General features: G+C 42.1%; 9 protein-coding genes across 9 annotated transcripts; 5 read left to right on the forward strand and 4 right to left on the reverse strand.

The window, feature by feature from the left end:
• Window positions 1-52: 52 nt before the first annotated feature.
• On the forward strand, window positions 53-2,403 carry TM4SF (Transmembrane 4 superfamily). The gene is made up of 5 exons (XM_017146511.3): window positions 53-479; window positions 1,138-1,326; window positions 1,388-1,573; window positions 1,807-2,007; window positions 2,070-2,403. Exons 1-5 carry the CDS (start codon window positions 414-416, stop codon window positions 2,286-2,288), a joined length of 861 nt encoding a protein of 286 aa, XP_017002000.1. The 5' UTR covers window positions 53-413; the 3' UTR covers window positions 2,289-2,403.
• Window positions 2,404-2,456: 53 nt separating this feature from the next.
• LOC108060700 (uncharacterized) lies at window positions 2,457-4,161 on the reverse strand. The gene is made up of 3 exons (XM_017146510.3): window positions 3,867-4,161; window positions 3,469-3,808; window positions 2,457-3,205 (listed from the first exon to the last, which is right to left on the reverse strand). Exons 1-3 carry the CDS (start codon window positions 4,067-4,069, stop codon window positions 2,528-2,530), a joined length of 1,221 nt encoding a protein of 406 aa, XP_017001999.2. The 5' UTR covers window positions 4,070-4,161; the 3' UTR covers window positions 2,457-2,527.
• Window positions 4,162-5,630: 1,469 nt separating this feature from the next.
• On the reverse strand, window positions 5,631-6,879 carry PHDP (Putative homeodomain protein). Its single transcript, XM_017146446.3, has 3 exons — window positions 6,606-6,879; window positions 6,324-6,517; window positions 5,631-5,900 (listed from the first exon to the last, which is right to left on the reverse strand). The coding sequence occupies exons 1-3, from the start codon at window positions 6,877-6,879 to the stop codon at window positions 5,709-5,711; spliced, it is 660 nt and encodes a 219-aa protein (XP_017001935.1). The 3' UTR covers window positions 5,631-5,708.
• Window positions 6,880-8,817: 1,938 nt separating this feature from the next.
• LOC138912217 (hemolin-like) lies at window positions 8,818-9,800 on the forward strand. Its single transcript, XM_070212103.1, has 4 exons — window positions 8,818-8,866; window positions 8,976-9,169; window positions 9,225-9,502; window positions 9,564-9,800. The coding sequence occupies exons 1-4, from the start codon at window positions 8,818-8,820 to the stop codon at window positions 9,739-9,741; spliced, it is 699 nt and encodes a 232-aa protein (XP_070068204.1). The 3' UTR covers window positions 9,742-9,800.
• A 616-nt stretch (window positions 9,801-10,416) lies between these two features.
• LOC138912218 (uncharacterized) lies at window positions 10,417-11,072 on the forward strand. Its single transcript, XM_070212104.1, has 4 exons — window positions 10,417-10,522; window positions 10,581-10,754; window positions 10,811-10,927; window positions 11,064-11,072. The coding sequence occupies exons 1-4, from the start codon at window positions 10,469-10,471 to the stop codon at window positions 11,070-11,072; spliced, it is 354 nt and encodes a 117-aa protein (XP_070068205.1). The 5' UTR covers window positions 10,417-10,468.
• Window positions 11,073-12,151: 1,079 nt separating this feature from the next.
• On the forward strand, window positions 12,152-14,079 carry LOC108060703 (uncharacterized). Its single transcript, XM_017146513.3, has 4 exons — window positions 12,152-12,310; window positions 13,102-13,292; window positions 13,347-13,624; window positions 13,683-14,079. Exons 1-4 carry the CDS (start codon window positions 12,262-12,264, stop codon window positions 13,945-13,947), a joined length of 783 nt encoding a protein of 260 aa, XP_017002002.2. The 5' UTR covers window positions 12,152-12,261; the 3' UTR covers window positions 13,948-14,079.
• Window positions 14,080-14,209: 130 nt separating this feature from the next.
• On the reverse strand, window positions 14,210-15,462 carry DCP1 (decapping protein 1). The gene has a single exon (XM_017146512.3). It carries the CDS (start codon window positions 15,349-15,351, stop codon window positions 14,236-14,238), a length of 1,116 nt encoding a protein of 371 aa, XP_017002001.2. The 5' UTR covers window positions 15,352-15,462; the 3' UTR covers window positions 14,210-14,235.
• Window positions 15,463-16,096: 634 nt separating this feature from the next.
• Window positions 16,097-18,833, forward strand: DNAlig1 (DNA ligase 1). The gene is made up of 7 exons (XM_017146494.3): window positions 16,097-16,216; window positions 16,276-16,338; window positions 16,399-16,689; window positions 16,742-17,374; window positions 17,428-18,053; window positions 18,107-18,352; window positions 18,408-18,833. Exons 1-7 carry the CDS (start codon window positions 16,200-16,202, stop codon window positions 18,773-18,775), a joined length of 2,244 nt encoding a protein of 747 aa, XP_017001983.2. The 5' UTR covers window positions 16,097-16,199; the 3' UTR covers window positions 18,776-18,833.
• On the reverse strand, window positions 18,720-20,593 carry Upf3 (UPF3 regulator of nonsense mediated mRNA decay). The gene is made up of 3 exons (XM_017146495.3): window positions 20,316-20,593; window positions 19,136-20,254; window positions 18,720-19,079 (listed from the first exon to the last, which is right to left on the reverse strand). The coding sequence occupies exons 1-3, from the start codon at window positions 20,406-20,408 to the stop codon at window positions 18,831-18,833; spliced, it is 1,461 nt and encodes a 486-aa protein (XP_017001984.2). The 5' UTR covers window positions 20,409-20,593; the 3' UTR covers window positions 18,720-18,830.
• Window positions 20,594-20,678: the final 85 nt, after the last annotated feature.

Below are 20,678 nucleotides of genomic sequence, written 5' to 3' on the forward strand. Positions count from 1 at the left end.
ACGGTTATAGATAATATTCGCACTGCTGGTCGCTGAAGTATAACAAAACAAGGAGCCAACTGGTCAGACCGTCGAATGCGTATTTTCGACTGCGGACGATTTCGAGTCGCTCGGAGTTAACGTTAACTGTTATTTTTAGTTAAAAATTGCATCCGATAAGTCGGGAACGCGAGTTACAATCCGCGACTATGTGGTGCATAAAGACGAGCATCCAAAAGATAGGAATCTGAAGAAGAATCGGGCGAAGAACTCAACTCCAGATCGAAAATCAACATTACCCACATCAGTTTGAGAGTCCCAATACCACTGCAACATATATGCACACAATCGCATTCGGATTCAGTTTACTAACGGTAGTTCAGTGATTGTGGGAAGGGGATAGCGTGAGAGAGGATAAAGGATAACGGAGAAGGATGGCATTGCCAAAGAAGATAAAATGTTTTAAATATTTGGTTTACAGCTATGTGGTGCTCCTAGCGGTAAGTTGCATTGGTATTTGTCCATCCAAACGGGGGCATAATTACATGCTTGTCAAATTACATAAGGTTACATTACACGCACATAAGTGTGAATGTGTGCGGGTCTGGAGATTTCAAAAAAAACATTTTCTTCAGACACCTCTGTGATAAATCCAATAACATACCCTTCCCTCTTGTTTTTCCCCTGACAAAATGAATTATTTCATTCACGAAAGTATGTCAAATGTACTTCATGTAAATCCATTCAAGTGATGTACTTTTACTCCGTGTAGACAACATTATTGATACATATTCCCCAGTGCATTTCTACATCCCTTTGTGTACATTGTACATACATACATGCATAAATCATACTCCGCTGACAGGATATAGACTTGCGTTTTTGGTCCCGACTTGGAGTGACCTTGAGCTACTTAAAGCTGCGCCTAAGTATGTATATGCCCACTCTTACACACACACATGCGTGCACATAAGGCTCCTCTTTGCATGTGACGTCAAAAGGGAGTAGACCTCAACATCTGTAATATATAGTATATCGTACATCCCGAATACACACAGTGCAGTTAAAGCCCCGTCCAAGGACACGGCATCGAAAGTGCGGGCCTTGAGATGAAAAACATCTGCCCGTGATAACAGCAGCCTCCCGAAATCTTTGCAGCTAACTGGAGCTGCGCAGATATTCTTGGGCACATCCCTGCTCTGGGGACACTCGGTCTACTATGGAATTGTGCAGAACAAGTTGTGGGCCCCGGCCGCGATCCTCCTCTGCCTGGGACCCGTCACCTTCATCCTCTGCTGGATGGGCTGCCAGGCGACCAACCAACGGAAGCGCTGCCTCCTCGGAATGGTACTGGAGTATCTTATTTTTGGGTCAATATTAACGTATATCCTTTGGTATGATCACACAGTTTGCTGCCCTTTTGGTCGCCTGCATCTGTGTTCAGTTCATCATCTGCGGCTGGTCGCTGGCCATGAGGGAGAATCTGCCGACCTCCGTGGAGATCTTCATCGACGACTCCTTTGTCGAGTTCTTGGACAAGTTTTCGCGCACCAAGGTGGATAACCTACATTTGTGGAATCGGATGCAATCGCAGGTGAGTGTGAAGGGCTTATAAGTTGGGGTATTCCTATAGGAAAAAAACAAATGATTATGTAGTGATATGTAAAGGATATGATATGTATGGTGATACAAATCTTAATAATGTTCTTGAATCATATCTGAATTTCTTGTTTCGATGGCCTTATAAAATACCTTCATATTTTTTCATCCTATCTGAATTTCATGTTTCGATGGCCTTTAAAAATACCTTCCTATAAACCCACTTAGTTGCAATGCTGCGGCGTGGACGGACCTCTCGATTACCGCCGACTTTCGCTACCCTGGTCCTGCTGCTCGCGTCCTGAGCACGCCTACGAGTCAGCATGTGATACCCACTACAAGCGCGGATGCCTGGCCGTCGTCTCGGAGCAGATCAGAAACCGCCTGATGATCACCGCCTTCGGAGCTGCCATTATAGCCATTTTCCAGGTGAGAATTGCTACTAAGTTCCACCCAAATCCTTGGATACTAATGATTAATACATTTTATAGAGCCTGGGAATCTTCTGCGCTGTCCACCTGACCATTCTGTTCGGCAAGAACGACAACACCCATCCCATTAACATGAACAGGAAAAAGAAACAGCAGCAGTTCTTGCCCCTAACTATCCAGGACAAGAGGCACGACATGCCCTCGCCCATCAATCTATCCCCCTCAGCACCCGGGCAGCGGGTTTTAAAAACTGCTCTGCCCTCGGCCATGCACAAATGACAGACGATTAGCTTTTAAGATTGCAAACAAAATTTATGGAAACTCCAAAGAAAAAGTATAAAAAAAAATGTTGTAAACTGAGATGGAATGAATATAACTGTGACCCTCAATGTTACGTTATGGTAATTTTAAACAATTTAACGTTCGAGAAAAGAAACAACATTTGAATTTGGATTAACTCTCCAGTAGTTTAATTAAAGCTTAAAAACAATTGGATCTAACTTGTTTGTGGTCAGGGGTTAAGCGTTGTGCGTAATATTCGGCGGCACATAGAAGGTGTCGGCTGCCTTGGGCTTCTTCTTCTTGCCGAACCAGCGCTTGGGATAGTAGACCTTCTTCTTGTAGATCTGAATGTCGATGTCGTCCCTGTTCTCGAAGAACCAGAGATTCTGGCGCTTCTCCTCCAGTTCGCTGAGCGTCTTCTGAATACTGGCCTTACGCTCCGCCAAACTTTGGGCTTCCAGTTGGTACTGAACAGCGCTCTCAAACTTCTTGGCCCACTCCTGATACGATTCACCGTAGTCGGCCAACAGTTTGGGTTCAAACTTCTGGGCGCTGGATTTAACGCTATTCTCCAGTAGCGATTGGATTGCATTGGACTTGCTACTCTTCTCAAGAGTTTCTTGAAGAGACTTGAGCAACTCTTCGGATCCCTCTAACTTCAGGCTTTCAAGTACACTTTGGGCCGCGGTAAGAGTTTCCTTGTGGAGAGCAGCTTGGTTCTTGGTCAGAAAACTGGAGGCCTCTGCCACCTGGCCGGATATCACATAGCCAAGTAGGGCAATGTTCTGCTTCAGCTCTTTCAAGGACCCTTCGCCGGAACCCAATCGAATCATGGCTCGACCCAGTTTCTTTTCCTCGGTGTTTTCGCTGGCATCTTCGGGGTAATTGCGAATGAACTTCACGCGAACTTTTTCCTGGTAAAAAATGAAGGTATCAGTTAATTTGTTAGTAAATAAATTTGGCATGGGTAGTTTAACTTCGATTTAAAATAGCAAGATATATTATGCTTATTATTGCTCACTTATTGCCCAAAATTATTTTACAAATAAAAACGACGATTTATAATCAGTTTTAAATATTGATGTAAGAAATAGGAAAAAAAATCTTCCGACGAACTAAGTTATAAGAAAATAATTTTAAGAGCAATCAAAGATGTGCTTACATTAGTTTATCTTACCACTTCAGCATTTTTGGCAGGAGGTTGAACTTGCGAGGACTCAAAGGGCTTGAAGTCCTTGGCAAAGGACCAAAACGACTGGAGGGCCAGGGACTCGATCAACTCGTTGTTGCATAAGTTCCTGTCCACCAGAATAGTGGCCACCTGAGCCGCCTCCACGGCGTGGCCATTGTGGAGGAGGAAGTCCAACAGGTAGCAGCCGGAGAACTGGTCCACGAACAGGCCGTACTGGGTGGGATTACGCAGCACCGATATCGCCTCCTGGGGATTTGTGGAGTCCACCAGTTGCTTGACCAGAACACTCGGTAGCAAAGGCACCAAACTGGCCTCCTTTTGTTTTCTGTCGGGGTTCGTCGATTATTTGTGGTTCAAGTTATTACAGTATGGATAATACCCACCTGAGCCTAAGCAGTCGATCCACTAGGTCCATGGGCCGATTGTCCGGATTGACAAACAGGTCCAAATCTATATTGGTTACGGCATGACTGCTGGATGCCGCGAATTTCGCTGGTCCCTCGTTCGCCAACTTATTGAATTCCGCCGAGAAGTAGGACACCAATCTTCTGGGTTGAAGTGCGCAGGAAATCCTCGATCGCAACATGGTTAAATATTAGTTTTAATTCATAAAGTTTTATAATCGAGCCGATTAACAAATAACATGCAGCTGGCCAGAAGAACAAGAAAATCTCTAACGCGTTCTCAAAAAATACCGCATTTGCCGGTATTTTCATTTTTAAAAACGTTGAGGGTGTTTTAGTGAATTCCCTTTTCTTTTTATAGAAACTGTGGAAATGAAACAAATGGAATAAAATAAATTAATTTTTGTGTATGCAATTAAAGAGGTTTTATGATCTAAAAAACCATTATCCGAATTTTGCAGAAAGTTTTCAAGCCAAAAAAATAATCTCGGAATGAGGAATCTTTTAACATAACGTAAAGTACAATAAAGCAAAGATAGAGTAGACTTTCAAAGAAATTGGTACGAAAATCTCAACGATTTCGATTATTGATTCGATTTGTTGGTCTTTTTAAATCAGTTATTTTGTTAATAAAACTGTAGACCGCATTTGCAAAAACAAAAAGAAATACGGAGGGATCTGGGGATAAATAATTCAGAAGCCATTGAATATGCTCAATAAAATCTTAAAATCGCTTGTGGAAAACGTAATATGTCAACAATTGTAATCAATATTAAGAAGGAAAGAAAGTCTTTAATATCGACCAAAAAATAAGGAAGGGAAAACTGTCATATCTTCCTAGGAATAAAATATTTCTAGCATCTCGCAATTTAGATTATAACAAGAGAGTCGGATGCCCCGACTATCAGATACCCGTTACTCAGCTAAAGGGAGTGCGAGGGAGATGGAGGTATAAAACTTTCATCGCGCATAACTTTTTAACGAATGATCCGATTTGAAAAATGTCTTCTACAAATGTAGAAATGTACAGAAATGTGGGCGCCAGACACATTTTAAAATCGTTTGTGGGCGATTGTGGGCGTTATAGGGGGCGTGGCGCTCGGCTGAAATAAAGATTGCGCTGCGTAGGAAGTCCAAGAATATGTTTGGGTAATCTCAACTTTCTAGCTTTTGTAGTTTTCGAGATCTCAGGGTTCATACAGACGGACAGACGGCTATATCGACTCGACTAGTTACCTTGATCAAGAATATATATCCTTTATCGGGTCGGAAATGCTTCCTTCTAGCTGTTACATACTTTTGCACGAATTCAATGTACCATTTTACTCTAAGATTAACGGGTATAAAAATGTCCTGATCGTTGTGGGAAATATCTCTATTCAATTAGATTGCAAAAGTATTTGGCCCAAAATCTTACCTGTTGCAATTCCATAACTCAGTTATTTATTTAATGAAGCGAAGAATACCGGCAATCAACTTATTATACGCTTTAATACCGATTCAACCCACTTTCCACCCGATAATAGGATAACAATTTGCGCTTCAAAGGCGTGTTATTCGGTACTTGTAGATAGTGACCTTTCATCCCCCATTAGGAATCTTGTTTTTCTTTCCGCGGATTAAGCCAGCTGAGCCCTCAAAAGGGTGCTAAGTCAGTTGTCCCATATGATATGATTTTTGGTTCCCAGAAAAAGAAAAATAGTGTTACACAGATCTTATTTATTTAACGCAAATTCGCTCCAAAATAGTTAGTAAAAATAATATCAAAATAAGTGTATTCATCAAATTGTATACTAATATTTACATAGATATTAGTGGATTCTATATTTGATCGTATAAGCATTTCATTTGACGGGCATTCTGGGTTCCCGGTCCCTTGAGAGATGGACCTAGATATTTGGAGCCGGCTGCAGCATTCTTTCGGCTATCCATTTTAATAGACTTGTCTTTCATTATGTATATGGCATGTCTTTCCTGCTTACGAAATTTTGCTCTTCTGTTTTGGAACCAAACCTGTTATGAAAGGAAAGGAAAATTGCAACTGTTTTGTATTTCGGTTTTTATCTTTTTCCCAAAGTTCACCTGATAGAGTTAAACGAGATTAGGGTTTAAAAATTATTTTTAATGTTGGTAAAAAGGTTGCTTTTAAAAAATTGTCGAAACTCAATCAAATGGAACAACTACTTTTTAACGGTGTTATAAGCGAAAGAAAACTATTGTTTGAAAGGACATTGTTTTAATATGCCTTAAAATATGCTCTAAAAAATTGTTTTAGCAGGCTTGAAAAAAAAATTTTTTAAAGTAGGGATTTTTTGTGTTTTTAGTGCAATATGGACTCAAATGTGATCCTTACAAAAACCAATTCCCTTCTCAAAATTCGTTTAGTAACCAACATTTTTTCCACCATTATTTTGTGTTCGATTCTTTTATTTATACCTGAACTCGGGCTTCGGTCAAATGTAGTTTTGATGCAATCTCTTCTCTAGTATAGATATCTGGATAATGGGTCTCTAAAAAGATTTTTTCCAGCTCATTTAGTTGGTTTGATGTAAAAGTAGTTCGAATGCGTCTCTGTTTTGATTTATCGGTCAAACTCAAACCATCGTCTCCATAAGACTTTAAATGGAAATCTACGGAAAGATGAAAATTGGACATACAATGAAGATGTTATAAGAGAACTCTTTTTATTAATTAACACTATTTTTGGGAAGTTTTTACCCGAATTATAAGATGCAATGTTATGAGTTCCAGGATAAAATTCCGAAACTGTGGTAATTTTGGAAAATAGTAAGCTCGATTCCTGGTTTAAAGAACTCCTGATTGCAGTCTCGTTCGCACATAGCTTATAGCTGGAGTCAATCATTAGATTATAGTGATTCATGTGATTAGCCACGGACAGTCCCCCATTGGCACTATTGTTATAGAACTCGGAATTCGCATTGTATATACAATCTTTGTCAAAGTTCGCCTTGTTGATAAATGAAAATTCCATCGCATCAGAAGGTAAATTCACACACAGCACTTGATTGAAATTTTTACTGGCCGTTAATGAGTCATCCGGCAATAAAACACATAGTTATAGATAATAGTCTCGCGGAAACACACAATTTTAACTGCCCTTGAATAAATAAGCTTCGATTACGATTGTATCAACTACAGGACGAAAAAGGATGCTGCACTTGTCTCGGGAGAAAGGGACGGAAAATTTCATTCGTTTCCGCGTTTGGAGGCGGTGCTAACGAGCTCCACTCGCCATAAGGGTGGAAATCCGACTTTCCGGCGCGTGTCATGCACTGCAGCAAAAGATTGTATCTTTTGCCCATTTATTTATTAAAATGTACCAAAATCTTATCATTAGTTTCTTAAATTTCAGTGATATATAAACCTTTCTCGTCTCTTGTCCTCCTGTTGCTATTAAATCCTCTTTGAACCTGTCATATTCTTCAAATTAAATAAATTTTCAAATCAGTCTTCATTAAAGTTGTTTTTTAAGTGCACCAATTTTCACAGGCCTCAAAAAGCAACACTCAGAAGATTAAATTGGCTTATCCGGCAAGGATGAATTCTGAATGTTCTTTCCACTAACGGTAAAGGAAATAAATCCCTACACAAGTGTTAAAAATATTTATGAAAAAATAATCTATTAGGAAAATTAACAATAAAGGTTGGAACTTTCAAATAAATACGAAATATAAATAAACAATCGTAATGTAATTTAATAAAGAACCAGAAAAAGGGAAGGGTATCTGGCAATGTACTTTCGCGATTAAAGCTGCGAAACAATTTGATAAAACAAATGGTGTTGTACCTAACACAATGAAAAAGAGACACCTTACTATATTTTCTTGTTCATAATATTAGGCTGATTGAAAAATTGTTTATAAGCACTGGCAGGAAAGCAACCCTCTATTTCGGAAACAATTATTTGCTTTGCGGATTATTTCGATTAGTTAATTTCAGTAAGCAGAGTTTTAACTAATTTGTATTTGCTTTATGCCGAAGCTTATCTTTGTACACCCTAATTTTGAATTGGAACTTGGTAAGGTTCCAGATATTTATTAGTGTTGTTCATAATTTTCTTTGAATCTCTTAGAAAATATTGAGTTGGAAATAGTGACGCCCTGATAAACTACTGATAAATACTTATGAAAAATTGTAAGTTATATTATTTTGGGATTATCTAAGTTAACTGAAACTTTTTTCTGATGTTTGAGATAAAGCACTTTGTATGGAAATGTATAGACTTTTCTGGCGTTTAAGGTGAAATTAAATTTGTTAATACCTACACATAGATCTTAATCTTACCTTTAGAGGTCAACTTGGTAAGGCAGGTTATAAATTGAAAGTTATACGCAAATGCACAATACAAAATAAACAATAGAAAACTATAGAAAAAAGACCTTATCAGCTTTCATCCATTGTATTTACACATTTGCATGGTAGAGTGAAGGCTCTTTTCTTTTCATAATCATCGAGATGGAACGAGTACCAATGCCTTAAAAAAATCTTTCTTGATGTTGGTAGATACATATGTGTTCACTTATTTACGTTTAAGAAACATTTTAATCTACACTTTTATTTATTTTTTATGGTTTGCGTTATTATATTAGTTGTTATTCCTCATAAGCTTTATATGTTAAAGCTACATAATGTATATGTGCACATACGACCATGGTCGTATTGTTTTCATTAAATAGCGATAAGCATTATGCTACGTATTTTGTTTTTTGATTACATTGCTATTGGCTTTGGGCTTTTATAATTTAAATAATTTGAAATGTGAAGGATTGTTATCGCTAAGAATAGGATCGGTTAAAAAGCTCGTTTGTATAGTCGAACATTCAGTTGGAACAGCTAAATCAAGGGGATCAGACGCTTATACTCACCTTTTTTGTTTAGTTGATATTTAGGATAGTGAAAATAGACCGATATGGATCCATTATTACTTGTTATTCTGGCAATGGGATTATTCCCAATAGGTAAATATTTAGTATGTGGTTTGGTCCGCAAATATTGTTTTAATGATATGCAAATGTACATCTTTTTATCGGTAATTAATCGTGCTTAAACCCTATTTATTTTATTCAGATGCCTTAAGCTTTCCTCAAAATGATACGGCTAACATCAAGCTTGTGTACCTCCGTAGAAATGAGGATAAGAGACCAACGATTTTGGAATGCGATTTTGATATTGAAGGGAATCCATCGTTTCTAGTCGTAAAATGGTACAAAGATGACAGACCCATAAGTCAATGGATCCGTGGAATTACTCCAGTTACAACCGTAAGTCCAAAAGTTTCTATTCATTGAGCACAAATGTAACCTATTTTTACGCCAGCTTGAGTTTAGGAACAGCATTGATACATTCTACGAGAGTTCTTCGGATCCAAATAAAAAGTACAGCTCATTGGCTCTGATTAATCCCACGATAGAAACAACTGGAGATTACAGGTGTGTGGTTCAGACCGAATCAAAAATGGTCTCTACCTACCACAGGATACAGGTCATCGACCTGAGTAACTATTCGTTGGATCAGTACCACAATAAGATTCCTAACGGAACGGAAGTAAAGTGTGTCTTGACCAACATGTACCCCAAACCCATCCTAAAGATCCTGTAAGAAAATAATATTTTTTTCTAGTTAACCAGCTATTTTTATTTATCTTTCTACCTTCAGATCTAATAACGGGGATGTTGTAAAAGAGGAGTACAACGTAGAGGAAAACGAGAATGGTTCTTTCAATGCCACTGCCGTAGTGAATGTTTATGAGACCAGAATTAGATCGTATACATGCCAGGTTTTCTTTAAAAAAGAAATCCAAAAACTTTATGATCTAACTTTTAATCAAAAATAAGCATTCATATGCAAGTATTATGGTCCATTCCTACGCAACGCAAGTTTATTTCAGCCGAGCGCCACGCCCCCTTACGATTTTAAAATGTGCCTGGCGGCCACAACTTAAAAAATTTCCGAGAAGTAGAAATGCAATTTTGTTGTTTATATTTATACATATCGAAATGTAGAAGACATTTTTCAAATCGGACCATTCATTAAAAAGTTATGCGCATTCAAAACAATTTTATTTATCCATCTCCCTCGCACTCCCTTTAGCTGAGTGACGGGTATTAGATAGTCGGGACACCAACCCGACTATAGCGTTCTCTCTTGTTTCTTGTATTTATAATCATACTTTCAGAAATTGCTCCATTAATAGTAGTTTTTTCACTGCTCGGTTCATTTGTAAAACTAATCGATTTGCGTTATAAAAATGTAATTTACCGATTATAAAGAGATTAACAATCGATTTAACAAATGCTTGCTGAGGATATAGCTTTTCATTACTGAAAACTCGATGCCAGATATAGCAATGATATTTGCGTGGCAGGTGCTTCTTGGCAGCTGCCTCTTGTGGCAAGTGGTAAACTTCCTAACTTGATCTTGAGTCGGACTAAATAAAATATGTTTTTCTTGTCTGTTAGACGGAATCCCAGTTGATTTTCAAGTTGAAGAAAGTCGAGTGCGAAGGAAATCCGGCGAGAGTGGTAAATATTTCCTGTCATTTGAAGGCAATCAATTGGAATATGGCGGAGGCGAACCTGGACGCCTATTTGACTGTGACCATGATAAACCCAACGGTAAGTTATTGTTCGATTTCGACAGGCAATCGGATATATTGGCCTTTTCTTTTGCCAGACCCGAATTCAGGTCCTAAAGAAGGATTACAGCAACCAGTACCAACCATTCTTAGTTGACGTGGTCGTTAGACTTTGCGAAGTGATCGAAAAGAGGAATTTTATTCCCTATGCCGTCATGACGTGGAAGTTGTTGAAAAGATTCTCCAACATAAACCACACCTGTCCCTATTCGGTATATATTCTACTGGGTTTTTTATTTAAGTCATTACTCTTATTTCCTGATTTCAGGGACAATTAATAGTACGAAATTCATATATGCCCGCAGATCTAGTTCCACAGTTTCCACACGGCTTCTACCAATTCCGATTCACATACTCGGATTCCAATGCTACAAACAGCGAATATGTGGGGACTATAAGATTTTTCTTTCAAGTTATGGATTCAATAAAAAGCAAAAAAAAAGAGATCAGTGGCTAAAAAATTAAACGTTCGACATTATGTTTATAAGATTATAATTAATTAATCTTCTTATATCTTATAGCTCCCATAAAAAGATCGGAAAAAAATATTACCTTGGGAATATTATTTTTTAAATATTTCTTAATTTCGATTTTAATTTTTTAAAATCGAAAATCGGTCGAAAAGGAAAATGGAAATTAATAGGAAAAAAATATATCTTTGTTGATTTGCATTGCATTCTCATCTTCTCTGGAATATAGCTATTCTTTAGTTAATGTTAATTAATGTTTTTTTAAGTTAATAGGAATGATCTATTAGGGTATATACGCTTCGGCTGGCCGAGGACACCTTCCTTTCTTGTTTCTTTTGTTAATCAACGAGTTGGAACGAGCACCCAGGCCCTTACAAAAAATCTACTTTCAAGATACATGTACACTTATTACAGTTTAACAAAGCTCGAATGGATCTGCCTCTACTTAAGCCTAGAAGAAACTCAACGCATAATACTCTTACTGAAAAAAATAACAATATAGCAAACAACAACGTTTACTTGGCCATTTGCTCTTCCTTTTGAAAATATTTTAAGTAAAATTTAAAAATTCGATTCAAAAATTTAAAAAGCTGGAACTATAGAATTACAGGAATTTTAATGATCGTTATTGCTATGGAGACATAATATTTACAGGGGTTAAAGTTACAACAGCCCCTCCACTTTTGCGGAGACACTGAAAAGAAGAAAAGGTCCTTAAGGACTGGGTTCGACACCCTGTCAGCAATGGCATGTCCTTTAACGGTCGAAAAACTGGACTGTCCCTAGTTGTAGGTGTGGGCCAAAGTCAAGCCGAACTGGTTTTCAAATAGTCAACGGCAGCTAGGAGCAGCGGAGAGTATCGAAGCGGAAAGGTTTTCCAACCCCCACACATGCAGGGCTATTTACTGCGCCAGCTGCACAGCGATCGCCCCAAAAGCGAACCCAAACACGAACCCACTAGCACATGTCCGTATGATGATTATTCTCCGAGAGTACAAGTGGCACGGGCTACAGTGCTATAGCGATCGAAAGATCGTGTGCCAGAGAGGAAGTGCCGGCATTATCTCGGCTAAATTCAAATATGCATGGTTACGCTGGGTGGCTTTGGCCAACAGCTCTCGGTTCTCCCGTGGCCAAAACCATTCAGTTGCTATAGTTATACCATGCAGAGCGGACGGTTGAGTTAGGATCGGTTGTGAAAGTCAGATCTGCCGCGGTGGTATATATGAGGAAGTGTAAATAGACCGTTATGGATCCCCTACTCATTGTCATTCTTGCATTTGGATTATTCCAGAGAGGTACAGCTCAATCCTGTGGCGGTGTAACGAGTATTAAGCATTAGAGAACTATTTTTAAATTAAGAAATGAAATCATTTCATCGGGAAAATATACAGCGAATACAGCGAAAGTCCGTCGTACAAACCTTGAGAAAAATAATGACAAATCGGATATCTATAAATACGAACGTATAGCTAAAAACAGTTTTCAGTTAACATGTGCATTAAATCGGAATATAAACAACTGCCTCCTGTGAATTTCGAATATTCTCTTATCCTTTTTGGGATTATTAAAGCCGTGAAGGATATTTAGTGAATTTATTATGACCTAGCGAAAAATGAGAAGTGCTTTTTGCTAAGAAAGTCTTTCGATGTTTTAACTTTAAATAAAAGGATATTACAAAAAAAAAACATTTGAAGATTTAAAAAAATGTGAAAAAGTGAACCTGTCCAGCGAAATTAACTTTAAAAAAAATATATATAATTCGCCGCATTTTGGCACACATGACAAACTACCAAATGAAAAATGTTTAAATTTTCTTGCTTTTTGTTTGTTATTAGTTTCTATTTTTAAACGAAACAGGCATCTGTTCACTCGCGTTTTTGCTTTTCGTAAATATAAGCTTTTCGACAAAATTTATGTAGATATGTACCTATATATTTTGAATACAAGCGGTGATAAATGTGTTTTGGATTTGCCTATATAATATTCCAAACAATTCTGTGTACTCTGTAATGTATAGACCTTGTTTTTTAAAAAGCTTTATAGTGTGAGTCATAATTTAGAGAAAGTAATATTCGTTTTAATTTAGATGCGCTTTGCTATCCCACAAGAGATGAGTCCGAAGATAAGATAATAGTCCTTCAAAATGAAGAGATGGAACCCACAATTTTGGACTGTGATTTTGAAGTCGAGGAGAATCCACAGTCCATAACCGTAAAATGGTACAGAGATGAACGTGCCTTATATCAGTGGATCCTTGGAAGTCCACCGTATGCAATTGTGAGTTAATAATAAAATATATAGAATTTGTAATAATATTTGTTTTTATGATAGCCTGAATTTAAGAACGAAATAGACGCAACCTATGAGGCGTCAACGGAACCAATCAAACAGTACAGCTCCTTGGCTTTGATTAATCCCACGATAGGAACAACTGGCGACTACAAGTGCGTGGTCCAGACCCCCTTAAAAATTGTCACTAGTCACCAGAGGGTCCAGGTTATAGACTTTAGGAACTACACTCTGGAGTTGTCTCACAAAACTATACACAACGAAACTCAGCTGAATTGCACGGTGACGAATGTCTATCCCAAACCCACCATCACTATCATGTAAGGACATGCCTCTTATCTAGTTAACTATAGGTATTTAACCAAGTATTTTCTACAGTGCAAACGATCAGGATGTTGTGAAGAGGGAGCACATGGTGGATGAGGACGAGGAGGGTTACTTCGATGGCAGTGCAATTGTGGCGGCCTACGACACTGACGACGATCCCGACGCGTACCAGTGCGTGGTTTCCTTCGAGGGATACGAGAAAAACCTGACCACAGAGGCCACATCCTCGTCGGCGGGTGTGAGCCACCTCGACTTCAACTTGTGGCTCTTTTGTTTTCTGTACTACTTCCTCTCCAAGCTGAAGGTCTTAATCTAAATAAAAACGTTGTTATTTATTGTTACTAAAACTATTTTTATTGAATTCTGTTTGCCATTCAACTACCTTTTCTACGCCCCTTCGGCTTAGTTATCCATTTTGTAAATAAATACGACTACTTCACATAACCAACCAAGTTAACTCTCGGATTTTCTAGATTTGAAATCTACATCATCCCGCGTTGGATTGCAGCTATTACATTTTGATTATTAAATGGGTCTGAACTCGAACTCCAATGCAAACAAAAGAAAAGAAGGGCTGAATTTCGGAAATGTTGAATATTTCTGTTTATTGATATGTGGGGCTGGAGTCCAGCAGCAGATTGGAACAGCCGTTGAGATAGGCTTTGTGCAGCTTGTTGGCGAACTCCTTATCGTTCTGGATAAGGTAGGTGAAGGCCTGGACGAATTGCGTCGAGTTGAGGGGCTGCTGGGGCTCCGGGTTGCCGTTGTTGGGCGCATCGAACATGGTGGGCGGCATTAAAGCCGGACCGGGCTTGTCCCCGGCCAGCAGTCTGCGCAAGCATTTGCCAGCATCGTCGTTGGCCATCAGAGCCGACGAGGACGGGGCTCCGGTTGGCGATTGGGCCGGCGCGTAGCTCTTGCCGATCTTCAGCTCACTGAGGAGCTGGGTGTTCAGCTGCTGGGCCTTCTGGAACGGCGACAGGCGGCTCTCGTGGCTGTCCCTGCCCGCCGAGGGCAGCAGATCCTCGCCAGGAGTGACTGCCCGCTGCTGCTTCTCCAGCTGGTCCACGGATAGCGGCTGGACGCGGTGAAACAGTGACTCGGCTGTGGCCTGCTTGGCCGACTCGAAGAACTTGAGCACATTGCCGGCCGTCACGTTCTCCGCCGAGGGCGTCTTCGGCTGCCCGCCGCCGCCGCTCACCTGGGCATTGTAGTCCTTCTGCGCCTTGCTCAGCATGTTGAATATGCTGGCCGGCTGGCTGTTGTCCTGCTTGGGCTGCTGCTGCTGCTGCTGGGGGGCGGCGGCGAGGCGCTGGGCCTGGCCATTGGTGCCCTGGTCCTTGGTCTTGAGCAGCCCGTTCACCAGGACGCTGATGCGGTCGCACTCCTCGCTGTTGTAGAACCAAAAGCCGCGGATGCGGGAGCGCTCGTTGCGGTAGAGCAGGAACGGCGGCTGCGACTGCAGCTCCAGGCTGCCGGTGATCGGCTCCACGAAGGACGTGGTGTTCAGTCGGTTGTTGATGAAGATGCTGTGGAAGGGCTCCGCGTTGCGGTGGTATATGAAGAAGGCTCCCTCGACATCCGTCTTTTCCCACTCGTTCTGCGCCGAGTTGAACGTGTAGAAGGCGACGTGCGAGGAGGAGTCCACGATCTCCTTGGCGTACGGGTCGATCTTCTTGATGGCCGAGAGGTTCATTCGCGTGATGCTTTCGTCGGCCATTGTATTTGTTTCGTATTTTATACCCGTGATATTGCGAATTGCAATTATTTGTGAATTCAACAATTTCACTGCTCTTTTGACAAAAGTTGGTATTCTAAGACGCTAACGCTGCGGTCACACTGTTCTTGAGGTATCGATGGCACACACTAATATCGATATCTTACTTGTAATTCTTATTTCTAATAATTAACAACAAATAGCAGGGGGATTCCCTAAACTGTTGAATTGCTGAATTGTTGAAAATTCAACAAAAAATTTCAGCAACTAAGGGAACGACCCAAAATGGTTCCTGTTGAATTTTCAAACAGCTGTTATTTGTTGAAAAGTTTCACGGAACTTAAAGCATGTAAAATTTGATTTATTATTGCTAGTTACTGTCTAAAAGTGTTACCAAGGTAAAAAGAACCACAAATATGCCTTCTAAGTTGATTTTAAAATAAATAATGCATACTAATGATACTAAAATGTTACGACTTTTAAAAAAGGTGACAACTCTGGCTTTTCAGCAATTCAACAAAATTTTCAGCAGCCTCGGGGCTGTTGAATTGCTGAAATTTCTGAAAGTTGACTTTGTATGGAACAGCTGATTAACAGCTGACCAAAATTCAACAATTCAGCAATTCAACAGTTTAGGGAATCCCCCTAGCCAATTCTCATTAATATAAAATTAACTTTTTTACGATTTTGTAAGAAAAATTTAAAATTGTATGTGCAATAAGATTCGCACAATTTCGTGATCGATATATCGATAATATCGTAAGTGGTCAACCCATCGCTGAAAACTGGCGGGAAATCTGATAGAATAGCATTGCAATTTATATTTGTTTAAAAGCGGCTTAATAATCAAAATGCAAAAGTCCATAACGTAAATATACGAAAATAATGGTGTTTATAAATTCCGCATCTGACAATCCCTTATTTCAGATCCTTCTTCAAGAAGAAATCCGATGCCGCCGACAGTCCATCGCCGCCCAAAAAAGTTCCCAAGTAAGATGTGCGAATGTTTCTTTGCCAATTTCTTATTTAAATATCCCTAATTAACTACAGGATCGATGCGAAGACTGAACTCCCAGATGAACCCATCATCAAGGCTGAGAGTGCCTCCCCGGAAATTAAGGCAAAGGTTGAACCTATGTCTGTGGACTCCGAGGATAAGAAAAGCCCATTGAAGGAAGTTAAGAAGGAGTCAAAGGATGTCGAGGAGAAGTCAACCGATAAGAAGGTCACCACCATAGGTCTAAACTCCACTTCAGCCAGTAAGGAGGATATGGAAAACTACGATCCCTCCGCCGATTCCTACCATCCACTCAAAAATGCCTACTGGAAGGAGAAAAAAGTGTAAGAAACCAGCAACTTCCCTATGTTTTTCATACTTACCAACCATTTGCAGCACTCCCTACTTGGCCTTGGCTCGCACATTTCAAGTAATCGAGGAGACCAAAGGCCGTCTCAAAATGATCGACACGCTGAGCAATTTCTTCAGCTCGGTGATGCTGGTGAGTCCGGAGGATCTGGTGCCCAGTGTCTACCTCAGCATCAACCAACTGGCCCCCGCCTACGAGGGATTGGAGCTGGGCGTGGCCGAGACCACCTTGATGAAGGCCATTTGCAAGGCCACTGGTCGGAATTTGGCTCACATCAAATCGCAGACGCACCTGATCGGAGATCTGGGCATTGTGGCCGAACAGTCGCGCGTCTCGCAGCGCATGATGTTCCAGCCTGCCCCTCTGAATGTCCGGGATGTGTTCAGGAAGCTGCGCGAAATAGCCAAGATATCCGGCCAGTCCAAAATGGATCTGGTGTACAATATGTTTGTGGCCTGCCGATCGTCGGAGGCTCGCTTCTTCATCCGCTCCTTGATTGGCAAGCTGCGCATCGGCATTGCCGAGCAGAGTCTGCTCACAGCTTTGGCCATTGGCCTGGTCAAAAAGAATCACATTGACGACTGCAAGGCCAGCAAGGTGCCAGAGGTTTACAAGGATGAAATAGCAGAGACCACACTGCTGCTGAAAACGGCATACAGGTGGGGGCATTCTTTTGCATGTAATAAACCTATAATAAACCTAATTATTTCAGCCAATGTCCCAACTACGACATCATCATTCCGGCCATTCTAAAGTACGATATCAAGGAGCTGCAGGACCGCTGCCCCATGCATCCCGGCATGCCGCTGAGGCCTATGCTCGCCCAGCCCACCAAGGGCGTCCACGAGGTGTTCGAAAGATTCGGCGGCATGCAGATCACCTGCGAGTGGAAGTACGATGGAGAGCGTGCCCAAATCCACCGCAACGAAAAGGGGGAGATCAGCATATTTTCGCGCAACTCGGAGAACAACACGGCCAAGTATCCGGATCTGATTGCCAGGAGCAGTGGCCTTCTCAAGGGCGAAGTGAAGTCCTATATCATAGACAGCGAAATTGTGGCCTGGGATGTCGAACGCAAGCAGATTCTGCCCTTCCAGGTGCTTAGCACGCGTAAGCGAAAGAACGTCGACATCGAGGAAATCAAGGTCCAAGTCTGCGTCTACATTTTCGATCTCCTCTACATCAATGGCACTGCATTGGTGACCAAGAACTTGTCGGAGCGTCGCAAACTCCTGCTGGAGCATTTCCAGGAAGTCGAGGGAGAATGGAAGTTTGCCACGGCTCTGGACACCAACGACATTGACGAAGTGCAGCAGTTCCTAGAGGAATCCATCAAAGGTTTGTCTAATTTTCGCACCCAAAAACGGTTTAATTAAAGCTACATTTGCTAGGAAATTGCGAGGGTCTTATGGTCAAGACTCTGGACGAGGAGGCCACCTATGAGATAGCGAAGAGATCCCGGAATTGGCTAAAACTGAAGAAGGATTACCTATCCAATGTGGGCGACTCACTGGATCTGGTGGTGATAGGCGGCTACAAAGGCAAGGGCCGGCGAACTGGAACGTATGGAGGATTTTTACTGGCCTGCTATGATACCGAAAACGAGGAGTACCAAAGCATATGCAAAATTGGAACAGGTGCGATTGTGCACTTTTAATTTGTATGCAAATCATCATTTACTATCCATTTCAGGCTTCACCGATGAGGATCTGCAGACGCACTCCGAGTTCCTGGGCAAGCACGTGACCAGCGCCGCCAAGTCCTACTACAGATACGACGCCAGCCTGGAGCCGGATCACTGGTTTGAGCCCGTCCAGGTGTGGGAAGTCAAGTGCGCCGATCTGTCCCTCAGCCCGATCCACCGCGCGGCCATCGGCATTGTGGACGGCGAGCGCGGCATTTCCCTGAGATTCCCCCGCTTCATTCGAATCCGCGAGGACAAGAACAGCGAGAATGCAACGGACGCCAATCAGGTGGCCCACATGTACCAGTCGCAGGACCAGGTTAAGAATAATCAAAAATCGAGTACACAGATGGACTTGGAGGACGAGTTCTATTGACCTTGCTGCTCCAATCATGTGTACCACATTTATTTAACAATAAAATCCGTTATCGCTATTTGACACTGTTGCTGCTCTCCGAGGACTTCGAAACGCGTCGATCCTCCTGTTGACTCTCCCTGACCTCCTTGGGCTTTGATTTGTTGCGCCGGTTGGACCGCTTGTTTTTCTTGGCCGCCTTCTCTTCGACCACCGAAGCCTCGCCATCTGAACCATCTTTTCCCGTACCTGCACCTTGTGGCAAATCATCTGATCCTATGCGCACACGAGCCTTGGGTTGGTAAATGGCAATCGAGGGGCGATCCTGTTTGGTTTAATGAAACTTGTAGAGTAGAAGATAGGGGATTTTGTAAGACGTACCTTGTTGCGGATGCGTCGCTCCTCTGAGGCTCGGAACTGCGCCGCCTTGATGGCTTCCTCGGCAGCTGTGTCGTGGGAGGTAGCTGCACCAGCTTCCTTATCCTTCTGACCGCTGGCAGCCTGTATGAAAGTCTTCACAGCTTCTGGAATCTCGCTGTTCTCAGTCCTGGTTTTTTCCCTGGCTTCGGCAGCTGCCTTTGAAGTTGATGGCAATTCGGAGTAATCTTTTGGCTCCGGTTTGTTTTCCTTCTTGAGAATAACGATGTCCTTGTCTGGCTTTCTGTTCTGCTTTCCACCGGTTTGTTTGCCCTTCTCTTGCTTGGGCGGGCCTTCGTCCTTTTTCTTATCCCGCTTGGCCAGTTTCCGCAGTTCGTGCTCCTCCCGTCGCCGCTGGTCGCGCTCAGTTCGGCGCTTGGAGCGCGAGGTCTTGGAAGGATCGTTGCCTTGGGCAGCGGAAGGTGGAGGATCCTTGAGATCCTTCTTGGCATTGTTGCCGGCAGGCTTCTTGTTATCACCTCCACCGGTAGCACCTCCAACTTCCTTGGCTTTGCTGGGATCTGATAGCTCCGCCAGACGCACCTGCTTCTGCTCCTCCCGCTGCTTGCGCTTCTCCTCGTTCCGCTTGCGCGCCTCCTCGCGGCGCTTCTCCTTCTTGTTGGCCAGGTACTGCAGCAGGGGTGTGGACTTGACCTTCTCGTCCGCCCGCCGGTCGAAGGAGAAGTCCAGCTTGACGTCGCCAGCGCGACTCGCCTCCTCGCGCTCGTCGGCCAGCCGCTGGACGAACTCCTGGTAGTGGGCTTCGCTCTCGATTGAGTTCACCTTGCTGTCGTCGTTGCGCGCCTTGTTCTTGAGGAAGCACTGGAAGGGGGCGTACTCCACGATGGCCATGTACTCGACGCCCTTCTGGTCCACGAAGACGTAGCCGTCGAATCGGTCGCGGAACTGCAGCACGTCGGCGATGTCCTTCAGGGACATGTCGATGTAGGCGCGACAGGTGGCCTCGTGGCCCAGGGACCAGTCCGCCTGGCAGTAGTAGTAGGAGTCGTTCTCCGGCAGGGGACCCACCTGTTCCAGGAACTCGGTTTCTGTCATGGTGGGCGGCAGATGCCGCATCACAATCTGGTTGGGGGGATCGAGAATCAGTGGGAAGCCACGAATAACCAAAGGATCTAGAGATTACCTTGACGACCTGGCTGGTCTTGTCCTTCTTGTCCTTGCGCCGGTTGCCCCGCGGCTTATCCTTTGGCTTTTCCTCGGCCATTGCTTCGGCCATTTTCGGTTGCTTTTGTTTTTATCAGAGCAGAATCAAAATCAAAACAAACCCAAAATGCGGACAAATGCAAACATGATGTGGAGCCGATAGAGATGGCACTTTCGGTTCGGGACTAGTAGAGTTCGAAAGCTTTTAAATTAAATAATTTAGGTTATTTTTAAAGCTTATATTTGTAAATAAACAAAGGAAATTAATGGATATGTTTATGTTCAGCGAAATCGATACGTAGTTACAATAAACAACAGTAGATTTAAACACTTGTCAAATAAG

The sequence above is a fragment of the Drosophila takahashii genome, chromosome 2R (genome assembly GCF_030179915.1).
Source record: "Drosophila takahashii strain IR98-3 E-12201 chromosome 2R, DtakHiC1v2, whole genome shotgun sequence".
Lineage (NCBI taxonomy): Eukaryota > Metazoa > Arthropoda > Insecta > Diptera > Drosophilidae > Drosophila > Drosophila takahashii.